This window comes from Chiloscyllium punctatum, chromosome 12 (assembly GCF_047496795.1).
Source record: "Chiloscyllium punctatum isolate Juve2018m chromosome 12, sChiPun1.3, whole genome shotgun sequence".
NCBI classification, from domain to species: Eukaryota; Metazoa; Chordata; class Chondrichthyes; order Orectolobiformes; family Hemiscylliidae; genus Chiloscyllium; species Chiloscyllium punctatum.
This window is the reverse complement of record NC_092750.1, coordinates 6,567,682-6,590,568: the sequence shown is the minus strand read 5'-3', so window position 1 is coordinate 6,590,568 and position 22,887 is coordinate 6,567,682. Positions and strand designations below refer to the sequence as shown.

Genomic DNA, 22,887 nt, shown 5'->3' with positions numbered 1-22,887 from the left:
GAGAAACAGAGTTAACTTATAGTGTCCTAGGTAACACTTCTTCAGAAGGAAACTCAAAAACTTAATTCTGTTTGTCCCTCTACAGATGCTACCAGACACGAGAACCAGGAGGAGTAGACCATTCAGACCCTTCAGGAGACAGTGAGGACTCCAGATGCTGGAGATCAGAGTTGACAGTGTGGTGCAGGAATGATTCCTGATGAAGGGCTCGGGCCTGAAGTGTCAATTTTCCTGCTCCTCGGATGCTGCCTGACCTGCTGTGCTTTTCCAGCAACACACTCTCATTCAGACCCTTCAGCCTAATCTTCCATTTAATATGATCATGGTTAGATTTACAAGGATGTTGCTGGACTAGAGGATTTGAGTTATAGGGAGAGGCTGAATAGGCTGGGACTTTTTTCTCTGGAGCGTTGGAAGCTGAGGAGTGACTTGATAAAGGTTTATAAAATCATGAGGGGCATACATAGGGTGAATTGCAAAGGACTTTTCTCCAATGCAGGAGAAACTAGAGGGTATGAGGTGAGAGGGGAAAGATTTAAAAGGGACCTAAGGGGGTGCAAAGGATAGTACGTGCATGGAATGAGCTACCAGAGGAAGTGGTAGAGGCTGGTACAATTACAACATTTAAAAGACATCCGGATGAGTTTTTGAATAGGAAAGGTTTAGGGGGATATGAGCCAAATGCTGGATAATGGGACTAGATGAGTTTGGGATATCTGGGTCAGTATGGACAAATTGTTGCACAGCTCCGTGACTCCACAAATGATCTCATTTCAGCCTCGACTCCACTTCCCTGCCCACTCCCCATAACCCTTCAACCGGTTTCCTAATTAAAAATCTGTTTATCTCCTCTTTAAATTTATTCAATGCCCCAACATCTACTGCACCCTTTGGGGAGTGAATTCCAGGTTCATGACCCTTTGAGAGAAGTAGATCCTCGTCATCTCTGTTTTAAATCTGCTGCTCTTTATCCTAATACTATAACCTCTCATTCTGGATTGCTCCACATGAGGAACCATCCTCTCCCTGTACTGTATCAATCCCCTTTAACATTTTATAAATCTCAGTTGGACCCCCCCCTTCATCTAAACTCCAAAGGGTATAGGCCTGAAATGCTCAATCTCTCTTCATAAGAGATATAGCTCATCTCTGGGATCAATCTAGTGGACTCCCTCTGGACTGGCTCCAATACTTGGTGTGGACGCACTGCTGATGGACTGGAGTGGACAAAGTCAGAAGTCACACAACACCAGATTATAGTCCAGCAGGTTGATTGGAAATCACAAGTTTTCAAAGCACTGGCCCTTCGTCAGGTGAAGTGGAGGGAGGTGCACAGGCACAGAATTTACAGGTGGTGAGATTATTGTAAACCACCTCTACCTAATTAAGAGGGTCAAATGATAGTACAAATGGGGTGTGTCCTCCATGATGGTCTTCGAGATACACAACACTGCAGAATCACTGAGCCAAGTTCCATACCCACAGCCTCAGCTGTGACACTGGGTTCATGTTGCGCTACAAGTGACCCCCACCATACTCTTCTGTATCTGTAAAATCTTCCTTCCTGTCACCGTGATAAGCTGTTTATGATCTCTCCGCCTTAATTAGTTTGTACAGGTTTGGATTACATGTTACTTCGGTTAGATCCTCAGCAGCAACTCTTACACCTATCATGTTATTCCAGCCACTTGGTTTGTCTCCAGCACCACCATATTTTTTGTAACTATCTCTCTGCCTCATTTAATTAAATCATCCCTTCACTTGTCATTCAGCTATTAACATTTTACTCACACCATTTATGCTATCTTTTGACACTCTTAATTACCAAGAATTATCCTGCAATGATCTCTCCGTCTATAAATTCTGAGTCTGTGTGCTTCCCTCCACTTCACCTGAAGGGCAGTGCTCCGAAAGCTTGTGATTTCAAATAAACCTGTTGGATTATTTGTGGGCGGCACGGTGGCACAGTGGTTAGCACTGCTGCCTCACAGCGCCAGAGACCCGGGTTCAATTCCTGCCTCAGGCGACTGACTGTGTGGAGTTTGCACGTTCTCCCTGTGTCTGTGTGGATTTCCTCCGGGTGCTCCGGTTTCCTCCCACAGTCCAAAGATGTGCAGGTCAGGTGAATTGGCCATGCTAAATTGCCCGTAGTGTTAGTTAAGGGGAAATGTAGGGGTATGGGTGGGTTGCGCTTCGGCGGGGCAGTGTGGACTTGTTGGGCCGAAGGGCCTGTTTCCACACTGTAAGTAATCTAATCTAATCTAATAACCTCGTGCTGTGTGACTTCTGACTTTACTTCCAATACAATTCCACCCTTCCTCAAGTAAGGGGACCAGAATTATACTCAATATCCCAGGTGGGGCCTCACTAATGCCTTGTACAGTTTCTCCAGCTCATAGAGATGTACAGCACGGAAACAGACCCTTCGGTCCAACGCGTCCATGCTGACCAGGTATCCCAAACTAAACTAGTCCCATTTGCCAGCACCCAGCCCATATCCTTCCAAACCCTTCCTATTCATATACCCATCAAAATGACTCTTAAATGTTGCAATTGTACCAGCCTCCACCACTTCCTCTGGCAGCTCATTCCATACCCGTACCACCCTCTGTGTGAAAAAGGTTGGCCCTTAGGTCTCTTTTACATCTTTCCCCTCTCGCTCTAAACCTATACCCTCTAGATTTGGACTCCCCCATCCCAGGGGAAATACCTTGTCTATTTACCCTATCCATGCCCCTTATGATTTTTTAAAACTTCACAAAGTCACCCTTCAGCCTCCGACATTCGAGGGAAAACAGCCCCAGCCTATTCAGCCTCTCCCAAATAGCTCAGGTTCTCCAACCCTGGCAACATCCTTGGAAATCTTCTCTGAACCCTTTCAAGTTTCAGGTCATCCTTGTGATAGGAGGAAGACCAGAACTGAATGCAATATTCCACCAGTGGCCTAACCGATGGCCAGAGCGGCCTGAGAACAGTACCAAATGTCTATGCTTATTTCTCTCAGTGTAAACAAGGAAATAAGTGCTGACCTGGGCGTTGTTTTAGGTTCCCAGTACCTGCAGAAAATGCATTGCCCATCCGCGTTGATAAAGTGGGGGTAATCCTTGTAGTACAGACCTTGGGGGGTCACTCGGTCCTCTCTCCGAATTGGTCTACAGCAGCTACAACACGTCATTGAGAAAGTAGGAGAGGGGCGGGGGATACAACTCAAAAGTTAGGGCTTGTTCTGGGGAGGGGTTTTTGTTTTCTTTCAGAGAACGAGAGGCTGGGGCCGTCAACGCAGCTGTTTGCCCCCTCGGGGACAGCTCCCCATGGCTCAAGGCATCCTGAGCACAGCAGCACACAGAGAGGCCAGGGACAGAGAGGGCAGGGTGGTTCCTAATGACCAGGACAGGACCCAGCACCGAACTTAAATCAGTACACGTAACGGCCCGCGAAACAATGACAGAGCCCCCCGGGAGGTGGCCTTGGGTGGGGGGGGAGGGTGGGGGGGAACCTCTTCATTCGGGGATATCAGAGTCCCCTCTGCTCCCAGCAGCTTGACCTCGAACCTCTACCCAAGAAAGCACAGGCTTAAGAGAGAGCAGGAGCACCCGGGTTGTTGACAACCAGGAGAGCAAAACGCTGCGGATTCGAGTGCCACTGGCCACTCGATGGGCCGAAGGGTCTTTCTGCGCTGTGAGACTGAGCCCAGACGCCTCCCTGTCCACCGATGCTGCCAGACCTGTTGGTTTCTGTTGACAAATGACACAGATTGGGCGTGAACTCCATCTCTTGGAACATTTTGGGGGGGAGGGGGTTACCTCTATATCTCAGGTGCTCCTGCTTCCCTCGCCCCTACCCTATCCCCAAAACACACACACACACACAATCATTGGTAAGATTGATTTTATTCTAAATTATGCTGCCCATCCAAAGATGACAATTTGAACCCCTCTGCTCTGTCCTCCATGGGTTCTTGGCCAAAGACTACATTTTATAATTTCTCCCCCTTGTTTTCTAAACCCTCTGTTGCCTTGCTCCCCCCCCCCCCCCCCCCTCCAACCTCAGTGACACCCCCCTAGCCCCATAATTCTCCAAGATACCACTCTCCTTATGTATTGGCCACTTGAGCATCCTCGGTTTTAATTTCCCTGCCAATTTCTTCAGTATTTTTGGCTTCCAAGCTCTGGAATTCCCTCCCCAAACCTCTCCGTCACTCTCCTGCTGTAGGAAGTATGGGCAGGAGGAAGCCATTCAGCCCCCTGAGCCTGTTCCACCATTCAGTGAGGACCTGCACTATCCCTGTATCCCTTGATATTTTGAACATGTAAAAAAAAATCTATCAATCTCTGACTTCGACAGCTCGTTGGGATAGAGAACTCAGAAGATGCATCACCCTCTGAGTGAATAGATTTCTCCTCACTTCAGTCTGGCCTGCATCTGATTATCTGATTATACCCCTCCTGCCCCACACACACACAAACAGTCAGGGGAAATATCCTTTCTGCATCTACCATGTCACACCTTGGAAGATTTCTGTTTAGCAAGAGCTTCCTTCCGACGTTTATACCCCAAACCTTTAGAAATCAAGGTCAATGTTCCATTTGCCTTCCCAATCACCCACTGGGCTTGGATGCTAGTTTTGTTTGTGAATCATGCACAATAACTAACTAATCCCTCTGTGCTTCAGCCTTCTGCAGTCTTTGTCCATTTAAATAATATTCGGCACTGCTATTCTTCCTGTATAAAGTCAAATCTTTGCACATTATATTCCATCTGCCAAGTTTTTACTCATTCACTTAATCTGTCTATATCCCTCTGCAGAGTATTTGTGTCATCCTCACCACTTGCCTTCCCATTCTATTCTTGTGCCATCAGCAAACCTGGTGATAGCACATTCACTTTCCTCATCCAACTCATTAACACAACCTTATCAAAGTTTATAAAATAATGAGGTGTATAGATAGAGTTATTGGTCGTTGTCTTTTCCCCAGGGTGGGGAATTTCAGCACTAGGGGGGCACATTTTTAAGGTGAGAGGAGAGAGATTTTAAAAAGGCATGAGGAGCATTTTCTTCTTACACCGAAGGTGCTTTGTGTGTGGAATGAACTTCCTGAGGAAGTGGTGAATGACAGTATAAATGCAGAGAGTGGTGCGTATATGGAACGAGATGCCAGAGGAAGTGGTGGAGGTTGGTACAATTACAGCATCTAAAAGATATCCAGATGGGTAAATGAATAAGGAGGGTTTAGAGGGATGTGGGACAAATGCAGGCAAAAGAAACTAGATCAATTTAGGATATCATTCAGCATGGGTCTGTTTCCATGCTGTATAAGTCTATGACTCGATAATTCCAACACTTAAAAGACATTTGGATAAGTACAGAGTAACCTTGATTATCCAAACGACACGAGTGGGGAATATTTTGTTTGGATAGTCGAATGTTCTGATAATTGAATACTGGATAACACAGTTTAGCCCAGCACTGGTACCTTGTAAACTTGTTCGGATAATCTGAAATTTGGTTCCTCTGTACAAGAATCGGAAAGGTTTGGAGGGATAAGGGCCAGGAGCAGGCAGGTGAGACTGGTTTAATTTGGGATTACGTTCGGCATAGACTGGTTGGACAGTTTTGGTGCTGTATGAGTCCAGATTAGCGTGGTGCTAGAAAAGCACAGCAGGTCAGGCAGCATCCGAGGAGCAGGAAAATTGACTTTTCAGGCAAAAGCCCTTCATCAGGAATGCTTTTGCCTGAAACGTCAATTTTCTTGCTCCTCAGATGCTGCCTGACCTGCTGTGCTTTTCTAGCACCACTCTAATCTGGACTCTGATCTCCAGCATCTGCAGTCGTCATTTTTGTCACTTTTAGAGTTTTGTATGACTCTATATTGCAGATAATGGTGGCCCTGCACTGATCCCCGTGGCACACCGTTGTGAAAATGTCTTCTTTATCTCAACCCTTTGTTTTCTATTAATTAGCCAATTCGTTATCCATGCTAATAAACTACCCAACACCATAGACTCATCTTCAGTAATCTTATGCGTCATACCTTATCAAACATCTTCTGAACTGCCCAATATATTACATCCATTGCTTCCCTTTGTCTATTTATTTATTACCACCTCAAAGAATTCTAATACATTTGTCAGGCATTATCTCCCTTTTATGAAGCCATGCTGACTCTGATCATATTGTGTATTTGTAACTACTCTGCTATGATCCTTCACACTAGATCTAACTGGTCTGTGCTTGCTTTTTTTTGTCACATTCCCTTTTTAAATAAATCTGTTACATTGGCAGTTTTCTAATCCTGTAGAACCTTTCCAGAGTCTGCGGATTCCTAGATTTCCCTCCTCAGTCTTCCACAATATTTTAAATTAATGACTCCTAGTTACTGAACCACTTCTAGAGAGCATAATTTTTAACCAAGTGACTAGTTGAGTGAAATGTGGTGATCTACTGGTACTGACGTTGGATTGCTAATCCAAACCTCTTTAGTTAGCATTCGGGGACACGGGTTCAAATGGTGCAGATGGAGAAATTTCAATTCAATAAAAATCTGGAAATGAGAAGCTAATGGTGCCCACCTTGTTGTAAAACCATCAGGTTCAATAACTTCCCTTTTCAGGAAGGGAACTGCCATCCTTACCTGGTCTGGCCTACATGTGACTCCAGACCCACAGCAATGTATTGGCCTCATGCTAAGCAAATAGGGATGGGTAATAAATGCTGGCTTAGATAATGATACCCATTGAACAAATTTTTTAAAACATTAATGATTTGAAACACCTCCATACAGCTTTCCTTTTCCCTCCTCCGCTTGATAGACAATAATTAATTCACTATTTTGGAACTGAAATGAAAAGAATTTTGTGAACTAAAAATATTAAGGGCTAGGCAACAGGTCAGACATTTTCTAACTGAACATAGGAACAGATTCAAGGGGCTGAATGGCCTGAAGCTAATTATTTCCTATCTTGTCTATTGTTTAGAAAACACCACATCAATAAACCTCTACTCTCTCCACCACCAACACTCAGTAACAGCAGTGTGTACTACCTACAAGGTGCAGAAATTTACCGAAGATCCTCAGACTGCACCTTCCAAACCCACAACCACTTCTATCTAGAAGAACAATGGCAGCAGATACATGAGAACATCACCCCCTGCAAGTTCCCCATCAAGACACTCACCATCCTGACTTGGAAATATATTGCCATTCCTTCACTGTCGTTGGATCAAAATCCTAGAATTCCCTCCAGGGGATTGTTTCAAATCATGAATGGTTTACAAAAAGACTGTTCACTGGATATGGGCATCATTGTCCAAGCCAGCATTTATTACCCATCCCTAATTACTTAGCACAAGTCAATCAAATTGCTGTGGGTCTGGAGTCACATGTAGGCCAGACCGGATTAGGACAGCAGTGATGGCATTTTGGGTCTACCTATACCAAATGGACTGTAGCGGTTCAAGAAGGTAGTTCACCACCACATTGTTAAGGGGCAATTAGGGATGGGTAATAAGCACTGGCCCATCCAGCAACACACACATCCCATGGCTGAATTTTAAAAAATATCAACGCTCATAATTCTTCACATGGTGCGTAGTGTTAAACAGCAGGACTAAGGAGATTCAGACTTGGCTTTCAAAACTGAATTGGGTAAATGCATTAAGGGAGTGAATTTGGAGTGTTATGGGGCAAGAGAGGGGTGACGGATGAGCTAAAGTGCACTGGCAGAGAGCTGGATTCGATGGGCCAAATGGCCTTCTGTTGTTAAGGCATTCTATGATATCCCAAAACTACAATTCCTATGATGCCTCATGCTGACAAAAGGTAATGCTAAACCAATAGCCAGTCAGTCATCCTGGTTGACATTTCTTATGACCAATAGAGACAGGGCAAGGGAGTGGACAACAAGCTTATACCAGAAGGGGTCTGGTGAAGGTTCGGAGGAATTCAAGCCAAGAAAGAGGCACAACAGTTTTCAGGATTCGTCTTTTTGTTTAACATCTTGTGTGAATAATTAAAATCATAAAGTATTTACAGAAAAGTACACCTGAAAGTTAGGTAGCAGCGTGCTTTCCCCTTTAAGAAATAAACAGTCTTCTCTCATACAGGCTCTTGGACTGATTGTTGCAAGTTGCACTTGTCACTGCACTGGATGCCTTTTCGAGGATATTAAAGTGTTTGTGTTCGAGGTAAGTGGGCTGTAATCCAAACATAACTTAATCACTGAAAGGCAAAAGTGTTCCTTTTTACAGCACTTTGCAATTTTCACCGTAAGTATCGTGTTGTTTACTTTTTTGTGGAAGGTTACAGGAGTGGTGTTGATGTCTGGGAGCTATTTATAATGCAAAGTTACCAAGGCATGTGGCACATGAGAGCAAGCGAACACAGACTTATGTCTGTGGTGTGATTTCCCACTCTACAATGATTTACTGTAAAGTTTTAAGTGACTGAGGCATTGGTTTCAAATTGGGACCAAACCAGAGTTGATAGGAATGGAAAAGGGGGTTGGGTGAAGGGATATACGATGTCTAACCCTCCCAAAATTTAGCCTCACAAATCGTGTCAGCTGTAAACTTACTGCAGCAGTGTAAGTGACAGCACGTTTAAGCCAACCACATAAATCACTAACGCAGAGGACGGGGGAGGAGAAGTTAGTTTATTCAACTGGTTGTTATGAGCTCCAAGGCACAGTCTGAAAGGATAGTGGCAATAGACTTGGGCAGCATGGTGGAAGAAGTAAGGACTGCAGATGCTGGAGATCAGAGTCAAGAGAGTGGTGCTGGAAAAGCACAGCAGATCAAGCAGCATCCGAGGAGCAGGAGAATCGACGTTTCAGGCATAAGCCCTTTATCGGGAATGAGGCTGGGAGCTTTGGGGGTGGAGACATAAATGGGAGGGGCGTGGGACTGGGTGGAAGGTAGCTGGGAATGTGATTGGTAGATGATGGTGGGGGTAATGGTAATAGGTCGGAGAGGAGGGTGGAGCAGATAGGTGGGAAGGAAGATGGACAGGTAGGACTGGTCAAGAGGGCGCTTGGAAGGTTGGAACTGGGATAAGGTGGAAGGAGGAGAAATGAGGAAACTGGTGAAATATACATTGATGCCATGGGGTTGGAGGGTCCCAAGGCGGAAGATAAGGTGTTCTTCACCAGGCATCAGGTGGTTAGGGTGTGGTGATGGAGGAGGCCCAGGACCTGCATGTCCTTGGTGGAGTGCGAGGGGGTGTTGAAGTGTTCGGCCACGGGGCAGTGAGGTTGGTTGGTGCAGGTGTCTATGAGATGTTCTCTGAAGTGCTCTGTGAGTAGGCATCCTGTCTCCCCAATGTAGAGGAGACCGCATCGGGAGCAATGGATGCAGTAAATGACGTGTGGAAGTGCAGGTAAAACTCTGATGGATGTGGAGGGCAGCCTGGTGGCTCAGGGGTTAGCATTACTGCCTTACAGTCCCGGGGATCCAGGTTTGAATCCCCCCCCTTCAGGCAATTGTCTGTCTGGAGGTTGCACATTCTCCATGTGTCTCCATGGGTTTGCTCTGGTTTCATCACATTGTCCGAAGATGTGCAGGTTAGGTGAATTGGCTGTGGGAAATGTGGGGTTGCAGAGATAGGTTGGGTCTCCGGTAGAATGCTCTTCAGAGGGATAGTGCAGACTTGATAGACAGAATGGCCTGTTTCCACAATGTAGGGAGCCTATGCATCTTTGAAGCTGTCAGTGCTTAAAATATCCTGGGGAAGGAGGCCAAGTTTGACCACCACCCCCCCCCAAAAGGCTGAATTCATCCCAAGAAAAGTCAGGTGACAGTCGATCAGAGAGAAACATTCACCCCTCCCCCCTCATCCCACCGTGTCCAATCATACCTGAGACAGCCCCATCAATGGCGAGCTGCTCCTCCTATCCCTGGCTAGTCCTCGCTCTTGCTTGCTGCTGATAGGCTCAGTGAATGCAGGAGGGAAGCAGCCTGTGTGTGAAATTGTGATGAGAGGCAAGTTTTGTGGCAGTGGGGGCTGGAGGACAGGCAGGAAGGGAGGGAGATGCGTAAAGGGTGAGGAAGGGGGTAAATGAGAGGAAAATGGGGTGAAAGAGGGATGGTCTCCAGTGAAGTGAGTGTGCAAATGTTGAAGAGAGGGGCAGGAAGGGGAGGGGTAGATTTCCTTTACGACCCCCCCCCCCCCCCCCACACCACTTTGATTTAGCTTCTGCGTCCCTGCTCCCACCTCTTGTTTTCTGTCTTTTTGACATCTTTTGTGGTTGCCAATGTTTGTTGCTTGTTAAACCCATAAGCAAACACAGAACTTTTCTATGCAACCTGTGCTCATAATTAAACATATTTAGAGCACTGGGATCATTTCAGGGAATCTGTGCTACACCCTAACCCTGTTTTGTGCCTCTTGTCCCTACCCTGCCTCCTCTCCAAACTTACTCCAAGTCTGGTATATTCGATCTTATTTTCGATTAATGATTTTCTTGTAATTATCTCTCAGCCTTAGTCAGATTATAAGTCATCCCTTCACTTGCTATTCAGCTGTTGACACTTTATCTCTCCACGCTTCAGGCTCACTGCCTTTATTCCTGATGAAGGGATTTTGCCCGAAACGTCGATTTCGAAGCTAGTTGGACACTGCCTGAACTGCTGTGCTCTCCAAGCACCACTAATCCAGAATCTGGTTTCCAGCATCTGCAGTCATTGTTTTTTACCTCGTTATTTTATTCACACTGTCTAACACTTTTGATCACCCACAAAGACTTGTTATTTAACCTGTCAACACTCCACTCACGCCACTTGTACTGTCTTTTGACACAATTAATTACCAAAATTATCTTAGAATGATCCCTGTGCACTTCCCTCCACTTCACCTGACAAAGGGGCAGTGCTATGAAAGCTTGTGATTTCAAACAAACCTGTTGGACTATAACCTGGCGTTGCGTGACTTTGGACTATGTTCTAGCTGAGCAGCAATGTCAAGGAATGAATGCAGTATTTCAAATCTGAATATAAAATATGAAATATTAATTAGGATGGGAGAGGAGGAATTGCAATTTTCATAATTAAGGTGGATAGCACATGGAGATCACAATGGATGGATTTAAATCTTTACTCTTTGTGCTAAGTGCATTGCAGAAGACAGAGGAGCATAAATTGAAAGGTCACTATGCACCAGTGATGTGGAGTTAAATTTTCAGCATGCTCCTTTATTTAATATACATACTTCTTAAAATACATTCGGCCTCGATGTGGATTTTAGTAACAGTGGGTTACAGAAGGTAAAGTAATTACCTGTATAATGGCTACAGTCATAGGATTATCAAAGGATAGGGTTTTTAATCAATCCTTGTGTAACTTTAAACTTTAATAACATCTTACAAGTATACATGGTAGAAACAAACTGTCAGTAGCTTATGAAAACATCATTTATATGCCATAGAATCATAGAGATACACAGCTTGGAAACAGACCCTTCAGTCCAATTCGTCCATGCCATCCAGATATCTTAACCTAATCTCGTCCCATATGCCAGCACCCAGCCTATATCCCTCCAAACCCTTCCTATTCATATACCCATCCAGATGCCTTTTAAATGCTGTAATTGTACCACCCTCCACCTTCCTCTGGCAGCTCATTCCACACACAGACACCACCCTCTCTGTGAAAACGTTGCCCCTTAGGTCTCTTTTAAATCTTTCCTCTCTCACCTTAAACCTTTGCCCTATAGTTTTGGACTCCCCTATCGTGTGGAAAAGACCTTGTCTATTTATCCTATCCATGCCCCTCATGATTTTATAAACCTCTATATGGTCACCCCTCAGCCTCTGACGCTCCAGGGAAAACAGCCCCAGCCTATCAACCTCTCCCTGTAGCTCAAACCCTTCAACCCTGACAACATCCTTGGAAATCTTTTCTGAACCCTTTCAAGTTTCCCAACATCTTGTTGTTAAAGATGCTGAAATTGATTGAAAATGGCAACAGTTCAAGAAAAGGCAAACTCTTGGAAAATCAGATTGAACAATGTACTACAAAAAGTAGGGAAATAAAATCCAGGAAACTGTATAAGTTCACAACTTTATGCTTGATGCTTTCTTACGATGTTTACAATTTGCTTCTATTGTGTTTACATTCTAATAATTATTTAAAGTTCCTGAAAAACTTGTTAAAAAATCCTGTTAAGTACAGGAGACATACTTAAGAAATTTCTTTTGACCATGCAGGAGCTGTATTGGAAGTTGATGGTGAGCCAATCAGTATTAAAGGTCAAACACTTTGTAAGAACTTAAAAAACAGAGAAAAAAGCCTCTTTGCTGAAAGTGATTTTTTAATGAACTTCTTCATCATGCCAAGGAATTTCCAAAATAACCAACTAAGAGGTGCGAAAACTAGGATTAGCAGATGACCAATTTTCCTCTCAAGTCTAATATGCCATTCTATGAAATCATAGAGTCATAGAGTCCTATAACATGGGGACAGGCCCATTGGCCCAAAGTGGTCCATGCCGACCAAAATGTTTATTCACACTAACCCCATTTCCCTGCACTTGGCCCATATCCTTCTAATCCTTTCCTATCCATGTGTTTATCCAAATGTCTTTTAAATGTTGTTAATGTATCTGCCTCAACCACTTCCACTGGCAGCTCATTCCATCTGCGTACCACCCTCTGTGTACAACAGTTGCCCCTCAGGTTCCCTTTTATTCTTTCCCCTCTAACTTAAGCTTAGTCCTCTAGTCCTTGATTCCCAACCCTGGGAAACAGACTGAGTGCATTCACCCTATCCATGCCTCTCATGATCTTTTACACTTCAATAAGATCCCCCCTCAATCTCCTACGCTCTAAACTTTACTTTAGACCCTTGAGTGCTGGCAACATGCTTGTAAATGTCTTCTGCACTTTTGCTAATTTAATAATATCCTTCCTATTAAACTGTGACTGAATTGAACACAATACTCCAAGTGAGGCCTCACCAATGTCCTGTACAACTGTAACATAACTTCCCAACTTCTACCTTAGAATTGACGTTTCGGGCAGGAGCCCTTCATTAGGAATGAGGCTGGAAGCCTCTTGGTGGAGAGATGGCTTCCAGCCTCATTCCTGATGAAGAGCTCCTGCCCAAAACGTCGATTTTCCTGTTCCTCGGATGCTACTTGACCTGCTGTGCTTTTCCAGCACCACACTCTCAACTATGCAAATCATGTGACTTCACTCCTATCTTCCCATCCGACCTGCCTGTTCATATCATTGTGCTGCTCTTTGATGTTTCCTGGAACAAAAATATAATTTTGTTGGTAAAACTCAGCAGGTCTAGCAGCATCTGTGTGGAGAAAGCAGAATTAACGTTGTGGGTCCAGTGACCCTTCTTCAGAATTGATGGTAGCTAGGATCAGTTTAGTTTTTAGACAGAAGATGGGGTGGGGGGAGGAGTAAATGATAGTTGGAGATAGGAGCCCAAAGAGAGAAAAACTCTTGGAAAGTCAAAGGAGTTGATAAAGTTTGGGGGAATGAATAGCTGCTAATGGGAACTATTAGTAGCTGACAAGAGGTTGTGTGCAGTAGCAGCCCAAGTGATGACAAATCCTGGTGTGTAGGGGTTGGGGTTAAAGATATAGAGTCATAGAGATGTACAGCATGGAAACAGACCCTTCAGTCTAACTCATCCATGCCAAACAGATATCCTAACCTAATCTAGCCCCATTTTCCAGTAATTGTCCCATATTCCTCCAAACCCTTTCTATTCATATACCCATCCAAATGCCTTTTAAATGTTGTAATTGTACCAGCCTCCACCACTTCCTCTGGCAGCTCATTCCATACACGTACCACCCTCTGTGTGAAAATGTTGCCCCTTAGGTCTCTTTTATATCTTTCCCCTCTCACCCTAAACCTATGCCCTCTAGTTCTGGACTCCCCCACCCCATGGAAAATACTTTGTCTATTTATCCTATCCATGTCTCTCATGATTAGATAAACCTCAATAATAGCCTCAAGCCCTAGAATTGCTGAACTCAGTATTAGGTTCAGAAGGTTGCAGAGTCCCCGAAAGGACTGTTCTTCCAGTTTGTGCTGAGCTTCACTGGAACACTGCAATCAAATCAGCCCTCACTCTGTTAACCTCCAGTGAAGACAAGTGTTGTGAAGATGTGTGGGTATACTGTACCTTTAAGCAAGTTAAAAGCTACCAGACTCCCTGACAGCACCAAGTGTTCTGAATAAGATACAGTGTAACATGTGATCCAGCTACTGGGGTAGCTGGTTGCCTGGAGACAAAAACAGATTCGAGTTAGGCCAATCAGTTTAAGTTAAACCCCTCCCCCAAAAAAAACAAATTCCAATCCAATTTGAATTGAGTATATTGACAATCTTAAAAGCCAATGACACAAATCAATGCTTTGGGGGTATAAGACCGGGGAAAATTGAACAGGTGGGAGGTGAACTGCCACATCACCAGCATGTAGGGACTGCCCGAAAAATAGCTCTCTTAAAGGTACCTTTATCGATCAGTGACCGTGAAACAGAAATCCCTAAGAAGAAGAAGAAAAGGAGATTCAATGTCCGGCTGTTTTTTTGAATTTTGGTAAATCTTATTTGGGAGGTTTTATTGGACTAGTATGGTAGACGGGAAAGTAAAAGATAGGTTAGAGGAAGGAGTTGTAAATAGTTGTTAGCTAATTATTCTCTGTTATACTTTAAGAAATAAAGTTGTTGCTTTTACTTTACATAGCTCTTGGCCTCTTGAATTTTCACAGATTACTGCATCTAATAAATCTTTTCTGTGTTGCTGGTTTCAATTAAGCAGGAGGGTTTATAACCCATCGTACAACTCATTCTCAGTATCAATCTCCTCTGAATCGCATCTAGTTCATTTTCATCCTGAAACAAGGAGATTAAAACTGCACACAATATTCGAGATATGGTCTCACCAATGCCCTGTATAAATGAAACATAACATCCTAAATTTTATCTTCAATTGCCCTTGTAGTAACGAGCCAACCCATTAACCTTCTTAATGACGTGCTGTACACATGTCTTCAGTGGCTCATGAACTAAAACATTAACTCGCTCCATAGCTTGGAATTCCACAGTCATCCTCTGTTTAAGTTCAGCCCTACTTTCTCATTCATTCTGTTAAAGTGAACAACTTCATAGTTTCCCACATTATATTCCAACCGCCTGATTTTTACATATTTGTTCATCTGCAATATTCATCTGCAATTTCTTTATGTCCTCTTTGTATTGTAAGTTCCTGCCTATCTTGGTGCTAACTGCAAATGTGGACACAATGACTTTGCTCCCCACATCCAGGTCATTGGTTAGAAAGATGAAGGGGGGGATCTGACTGAAACCTTACAGAATACTGAATGGCCTGGGCGGAGTGGATGTTGGGAAGATGTTTCCATTGGTTGGAGAGGCTAGAGGCTAGGACCTGAGGGCAAAAGTGAGGACTGCAGATGCTGGAAACCAGAGTTTGCATCAGAGTGGTGCTGGAAAAACACAGCAGGTCAGGAGCAGGAAAATCGACGTTTTGAGCAAAAGCCCTTCATCATGAATGGGACCTGAGGGTACAGCCTTAGGGGAAAGGGAAGACCCTTTAGAATGGAGGTAAGGAGAAACTTCTTCAGCCAGAGAGTGGGGAATCTATGGAATTCATTGCCACAGAAGCCTGTGGAGGCCAGATCATTAGGAATAAAATAAATAGGTTCTTGATTGCCAAGGGGATCAAGGGTTGTGGGGAGAAAGGGGGAAGATGGAGTTGAAGAACCTATCGGTCATGACCTAATGGCAGAACACACTTGGTGGGCCGAATGGCCTCATTTCTGCTCCTGTACCTTATGATCTAGATCTAATAGCAGAAACTGCAGAGGTCACATCGACGCTCCATTCATCCCACTATGATAATCAGAGAAAGATACTTTCAACATACTCTCTGTTTCTTTGATAAGATGGAACTATGGGAATGATGGTGGGAAATTCTGGTTGACACATATTAGAGTCACAGAGTCACTGAGGTGTACAGCATGGAAACAGACCCTTCGGTCCAACCTGTCCATGCCGACCAGATATCCCAACCCAATCTAATCCCACCTGCCAGCACCCAGCCCATATCCCTCCAAACCCTTCCTATTCATATACCCAATAGATGCCTTTTAAATGATGCAGTTGTACCAGCCTCCACCACTTCCTATGGCAGCCTATTCCACACACGCACCACCCTCTGAGTGAAAAAGTTGCTCCTTACATCTCTTTTATGCCTTTCCCCTCTCACCCTAAACCTATGTCCTCGAGTTCTGGACTTCCCCACTCCACGGAAAAGACTTTGTCTATTTATCCTATCCATGCCCCTCATGATTTTATAAACCTCTGTAAAGTCACCCCTCAGCCTCCGATGCTCCAGGGAAAACAGCTCCAGCCTGTTCAGCCTCTCCCTAGAGCTCAAATCCTCCAACCCTGGCAACATCCTTGTAAATCTTTCTGAACCCTTTCAAGTTTCACAACATCCTTCCGATAGGAAGGAGACCAGAATTGCACGCAATATTCTAATGCTGCAACATGACCTCCCAACTTCTGTACTCAATACTCTGACCAATAAAGGAAAGCATACCAAACACCTTCTTCACTATCCTATCTACCTGCACTCCACTTTCAAGGAGCTATGAACCTGCACTCCAAGGTCTCTTTGTTCAGCAACACTCCCTAGAACCTTACGATTAAGTGTATAAGTCCTGCTAAGACGTATTGATCTGTTCTGCTTAATGACTGAGAGACAATGGCTAACTGTTATTACGGGCTGCATGAACTGAGTTACCCTAGGAAACAAGCTCGCTCTGGTCATGTGACAGTGATGGGAACTTTGACGAAAACCAAACCTTTCAATATTTTGTTTTTGCAGTGGATAGGAGCTCAAGCCAGCCATGGATCGTGAGGGCAGTGCTCAGATCAAGCACAGCTTGAATCTGCTTCGGCAGATTAATACCATGAAGGACGCAGATGAGTTGACGGATGTCGTGCTCTTGGCTGAAGAATGCCAGTTCCCTTGCCATCGGCTTGTATTGGCTGCATTCAGCCCATATTTCCGAGCAATGTTCACCTGCGGCCTGGCAGAATGCAGCCAGAGGGAGGTTGTGTTACACGATGCGCAGGCAGAGGGTGTGACAACAATTCTGAACTACATGTACAGCTCCGAACTGTGCCTCACCAACTCCAACGTCCAGGCAGTGGCCACCATGGCTTACTTCCTCCAGATGGAAGGCGTCTTCCTGACTTGCCAGAAATACATGATGGATCACATGGACGTGTCAAACTGCCTCGGGATTTATTACTTTGCTAAGCAGCTGTCAGCCGAAGACCTGGCTGATCAAGCTGGTAAGTACCTTCACCGACACTTTGCAGAGGTCTGTCTGCAGGATGAGGTGCTGGAGGTAGAAGGACATCAGCTGCTACCTTTGATCTGCTCTGATGATCTCAATATCTCACGTGAGGAGAGCATTTTGGATCTGGTTGTTCGCTGGGTGAACCACGACAGGAACTCCCGGGCAGCCCACCTTGTGGAGCTCATGAAGAGGGTAAGACTGGAGCTTATTAGTCCCAGCTTCCTGAGGGAGACCCTCAAAAGGAACACCATTCTCCTCAGCAATGGGGAATGTTACAGCATGATTCAGGTTGCTATAGAGACCATCCATAAGGCCCAGCAGCATTCATCTCTCAGTCTGCGTTATGGGATGGAAAATACTGACCTCCTTCTCTGCATTGGTAACAACGGCCAAGGAATCAAGTCAAGACACAGGAGTTACACCGAAACCAGCTACTGTTATGCACCTGCAACAAAGAAATGTTACTATATTGTGTCACCGAGATGCAATGAAGCTTTAGGGTATGTCTGCACTGGAATTGTGACTGAAAATAATGACATTATTTTGGCTGGTGAAGCAGGAGTGAATAAACTATCGAGACAAAAGGCAAGGAATGTGGAGATAGTGAGGTAGGTACCTTCTGTTTTTCTCCTGGGGGAGGGATAAGGTGAATAGACACCCCAAAGTCAGCAGGAACCTCACAAGTTATGACCATCTGGAAGAGCATGGCTTGATTAAATGCAGTCAACATGGCTTTGTGAGGGGCAGGTCATGCCTCACAAACCTTATCGAGTTCTTTGAGGATGTGACTAGAAAAGTTGATGAGGGTCGAGCTGTGGATGTGGTGTATATGGACTTCAGCAAGGCATTTGATAAGGTTCCCCATGGTAAACTCATTCAGAAGGTCAGGAGGAATGGGATACAGGGGAACTTAGCTGTCTGGATACAGAATTGGCTAGTCGATAGAAGACAACGAGTGGTAGTAGAAGGAAAATATTCTGCCTGGAAGTCTGTGGTGAGTGGTGTTCCACAGGGCTCTGTCCTTGGGCCTCTACTGCTTTTAATTTTTATTAATGACTTGGATGAGGGGATTGAAGGATGGGTCAGCAAGTTTGCAGACGACACAAAGGTTGGAGGTATCGTTGACAGTATAGAGGGCTGTTATAGGCTGCAGCGAAACATTGACAGGATGCAGAGATGGGCTGAGAGGTGGCAGATGGAGTTTAACCTGGATAAATGCGAGGTGATGCATTTTGGAAGGTCGAATTTGAAAGCTGAGTACAGGATTAAGGATAGGATTCTTGGCAGTGGGGAGGAACAGAGGGATCTTGGTGTGCAGGTACATAGATCCCTTAAAATGGCCACCCAAGTGGACAGGGTTGTTAAGAAAGCATATGGTGTTTTGGCTTTCATTAACAGGAGGATTGAGTTTAAGAGTCGTGAGATCTTGTTGCAGCTCTATAAAACTTTTGTTAGACCACACTTGGAATACTGCGTCCAGTTCTGGTCGCCCTATTATAGGAAAGATGTGGATGCTTTGGAGAGGGTTCAGAGGAGGTTTACCAGGATGCTGCCTGGACTGGAGGGCTTATCATATGAAGAGAGGTTGACTGAGCTCGGACCTTTTTCATTGGAGAAAAGGAGGAGAAGAGGGGACCTAAATAAGGTATACAAGGTAATGAGAGGCATAGATAGAGTTGATAGCCAGAGACTATTTCCCAGGGCAGAAATGACTAACACGAGGGGTCATAGTTTTAAGCTGGTTGAAGGAAAGTATAGAGGGGATGTCAGAGGCGGGTTCTTTACGCAGAGAGTTGTGAGAGCATGGAATGCATTGCCAGCAGCAGTTGTGGAGGCAGGGCCTTTGGGGACATTTAAGAGACTCCTGGACATGCATATGGTCACAGAAATTTGAGGGTGCATACATGAGGATCAATGGTCAGCACAACATCGTGGGCTGAAGGGCCTGTTCTGTGCTGTACTGTTCTATGTTCTATGTTCTAAGTTAGAAGATGGAGATAGCTCTGTCAATTACTCCTTAACTCAATGCAATAATGCCAACTTGACAAGACTGTTTGTCAATCTGAGACCTCTTTAGAATCACAGAATTATTACAGAGCAGAAAGAGGCCATTCAGCCCATTGCTCCAGTCTATTACCCAGTGCCTTTCCCCCCATCTCCCTGCACATCGTCACTATCCAAATAATGATCCTTCTTGAATGCCTCAATTGAATCTGACTCCATCACTTTTCCAAGCATTGTTTGTATGCATCTTTCTCCTGTTTATCAGTGGCAGGAGGAAGTCCTGAATTATGGGGTATTTTATGGAATAGATTGATACAACAAGAGGTCGAGGGTAACCATAATCTAGATACAGTTCACTGAGTACAGGTTGCTGTGGTAACATGCACTTTGACCTGTACGTTGTAGCCCAGAGTTATGGTTAATGATGTTCAAGGCTGCAATTTCTTCCCATCACATAGTTAACCAGGAAGTTGTCCCATTCTTACAGCCTGCTATTGGAGTGGATTGCAAGGGTTTTGCAGTTTGATAATCAACTGATTCGATTGCGAATTGAATACACCTTCCTTGGCCAAGTGCTGGAGTGGGAGTTGAAGCTGGAAATTCTTGGTTAGAGGGAGGGACAGAGCCCACTTCAGTACGAGAGCACCAAATCCATTTTGAAAGTCTCAGTTGACCTTGGCTCTGACAACACATTCCAAACCCTAACCACTTACTGCACAAAAACATCTTGATTAGATGAGATTACCTACAGTGTGGAAACAGGCCCTTTGGCCCAACCAGTCCACACCGACCCTCCGAAGAGCAACCCACCCAGACCCATTTTCCTATGACTAATGCACCCAACACTATGGGCAATTTAGCATGGTCAATTCACCTGTCCTGCACATCTTTGGACTGTGGGAGGAAACCAGAGCACCCGGAGGAAACTCACACAGACACAGGGAGAATGTGCAAATTCCACACAAGCAGTCACCCAAGGCTGAAATTGAACCTGGGACCCTGGTGCTGTGAAGCAGCAGTGCTAACCACTGAGCCATCATGCTGCCCTCATATTACCATTGGTTCTATTCCCAATTACTTCCCCTGACGAAGGAGCAGCGCTCTGAAAGTTTGTGATTTCAAATAAACCTGTTGGACTATAACTTGGTGTTGTGTGACTTCTGACTTGGTCCACCCCAGCCGAACTCCGGCACCTCCACATCAACATTACTTTAAGCCTGTGCCCTCTAATTCTCGATTCCTCCCGTAGTAGGAACAGTCTCTCCCTGTCCAATCTATCTAGACCCCTCATGATTTTGAAAACTGTGATCAAATCTCCTCCCAGACTTTCCAAGGAGAACAGTCCCAACGTCTCCAATCTTCTGTCATTCCATACAATTAGGAATGGCTAAAAAATGGTGGCCTGACCAACAATCTCCAAAATTAGAAGTGCAATAATGAGACCATCATGAAATATGTGAGGAGCAAATATTGGCCAGGAAACGTTTCCTGCTTGTCTTATAAATGCGTTCATGGAAATTTTTATGTTCACCTTGGACAACAGAATGATTCAGGGTGTCTCATTGAAAGATGGTACTTCCAATTGTGCAGCCCGCCCTCAGTACTGCCCTGGGAGGGTCATGCTTGAGACCCCTGGTGACAGTCCTGAGGGGGATCAGAAGTGGGAGTGTTAACCTTTCAGCCCCTATTTTGAAATATAGTCACTGTTGTATTGTAGAATTTGCAGCCAATTTGGGCACAGCAAGCTCCCACCACAGAGTCATAGAGATGTACAGCATGGAAACAGACCAACCCATCCATGCTGACCAGATATCCCAACCCAATCTAGTCCCACCTGTCAGCATCTGGCCCATATCCCTCCAAACCCTTCCTATTCATATACCCATCCAAATGCCTCTTAAATGTTGCAATTGTACCAGCCTCCACCACATCCTCTGGCAGCTCATTCCATACACGTACCACTCTCTGTGTGAAAAGGTTGCCCCTTAGGTCTCTTTTATATCTTTCCCCTCTCACCCTAAACCTATGCCCTCTAGTTCTGGACTCCCCGACCCCAGGGAAAATACTTAGTCTATTTATCCTATCCATGCCCCTCATAATTTTGTAAAACTCTATAAGGTTACCCCTCAGCCTCCAACGCTCCAGGGAAAACAGCCCCAGCCTGTTCAGCCTCTCCCTGTAGCTCAAATCCTCCAATCCTGGCAACATCCTTGTAAATCTTTTCTGACCCCTTTCAAATTTCACAACATCTTTCCGATAGGAAGGAGACCAGACTTGCACACAATATTCCAAAGTAGCCTAACCAATGTCCTGTACAGCCGCAACATGACCTCCCAACTCCTGTACTCAATACTCTGACCAATAAAGGAAAGCATATCAAACACCTTCTTCACTATCTTATCTACCTGTGACAATGTGTTAATGATGAGCGATAAATATCAGAAATAAATCTCCTTCAGGATAATGTGGGAGAGTGGTGATGGCTTTTGTTTCCTGGCTCAACCAAGAGCCAACAGCACCTCAGCACTCCCTCAATACTGGCACTGGAGGTGTCAGTCTGGATGTTTGTGCTTACATCCTGGACTGAGACTGGAACCCACAATCATCTGATTCAGAGGCAAGTGGGCTTCCTGAGGTATAACTGACACAATTAATGCTGTGCTATATCTTCCAATTAAATCCTTTTTGTGACAGATAAATAATTACTTAACAACATGCAAAAAATGTCCTTCTAATCCATTGAATACATTTCTTTCCCTTATTGAGACATATGACTCCTCATGCCAGGGTAAATATCCTCCAATGATCTTTTGCTGTGCAACTGAGACCATCTGGAAATCTTTCATCCAATCTCTGGCTGACTTATAGCCCCTTTCCCTTTTGTTGTGCTGTCTGATACCTCTACGTGTGTGTGTGTGCGTGTGTAAGAGAGAGAGTGTGTCTGTGTGTGTGTGTGTGTGAGAGAGAGAGAGAGATTGTGTGTGTGAGAGAATGTATCTTTTGTGAGAGAGAGAATGTGTCTGTGTGAGAGAGTGTGTGTGAGAGAGAGAGAGAGATTGTGTGTGTGAGAGAATGTGTCTTTTGTGAGAGAGAGAATGTGTCTGTGAGAGAGAGTGTGTCTGTGTGTGAGAGAGAGATTGTGTGTGAGAGAGAATGTGTCTTGTGTGTGTGAGAGAAAATGTGTCTGTGTGTGTGAGAGAGAGATTGTGTGTGTGAGAGAGAATGTATCTGTGTGAGGGAGAGAGTGTGTCTGTGTGAGAGAGAGAGATTGTGTGTGAGAGAGAATGTGTCTTGTGTGTGAGAGAGAGAATGTGTCTGTGTGTGTGAGAGAGAGAGATTGTGTGTGTGTGAGAGAATGTGTCTATGTGAGAGAGAGAATGTGTCTGTGTGAGAGGGTGTGTGTGAGAGAGAATGTGTCTTGTGTGAGAGAGAAAATATGTCTGTGTGAGAGAGAGTGTGTGTGTGTGTGTGTGTGTGGGAGAGAGAGATTGTGTGTGAGAGAGAACGTGTCTGTGTGAGAGAGAGAGTGTGTGTG

General features: G+C 44.8%; 2 protein-coding genes across 2 annotated transcripts in view; one reads left to right on the top strand and one right to left on the bottom strand.

Moving 5' to 3' along the window:
- The window catches only part of LOC140483464 (monoglyceride lipase-like), a 71,077-nt gene extending 67,959 nt beyond the window's left edge, over positions 1-3,118 (bottom strand). The window contains exon 1 of the mRNA XM_072581660.1: positions 3,030-3,118. The gene's annotated coding sequence lies outside the window, so the exon portion shown is untranslated. The remainder of the gene's footprint in view (positions 1-3,029) is intronic.
- Positions 3,119-7,933: 4,815 nt separating this feature from the next.
- The window catches only part of kbtbd12 (kelch repeat and BTB (POZ) domain containing 12), a 57,189-nt gene continuing 42,235 nt past the window's right edge, over positions 7,934-22,887 (top strand). The window contains exons 1-2 of the mRNA XM_072581798.1: positions 7,934-8,185; positions 16,868-17,956. Of these exons, the coding sequence (XP_072437899.1) occupies positions 16,890-17,956 (1,067 nt within the window). The 5' untranslated portion in view covers positions 7,934-8,185; positions 16,868-16,889. The remainder of the gene's footprint in view (positions 8,186-16,867; positions 17,957-22,887) is intronic.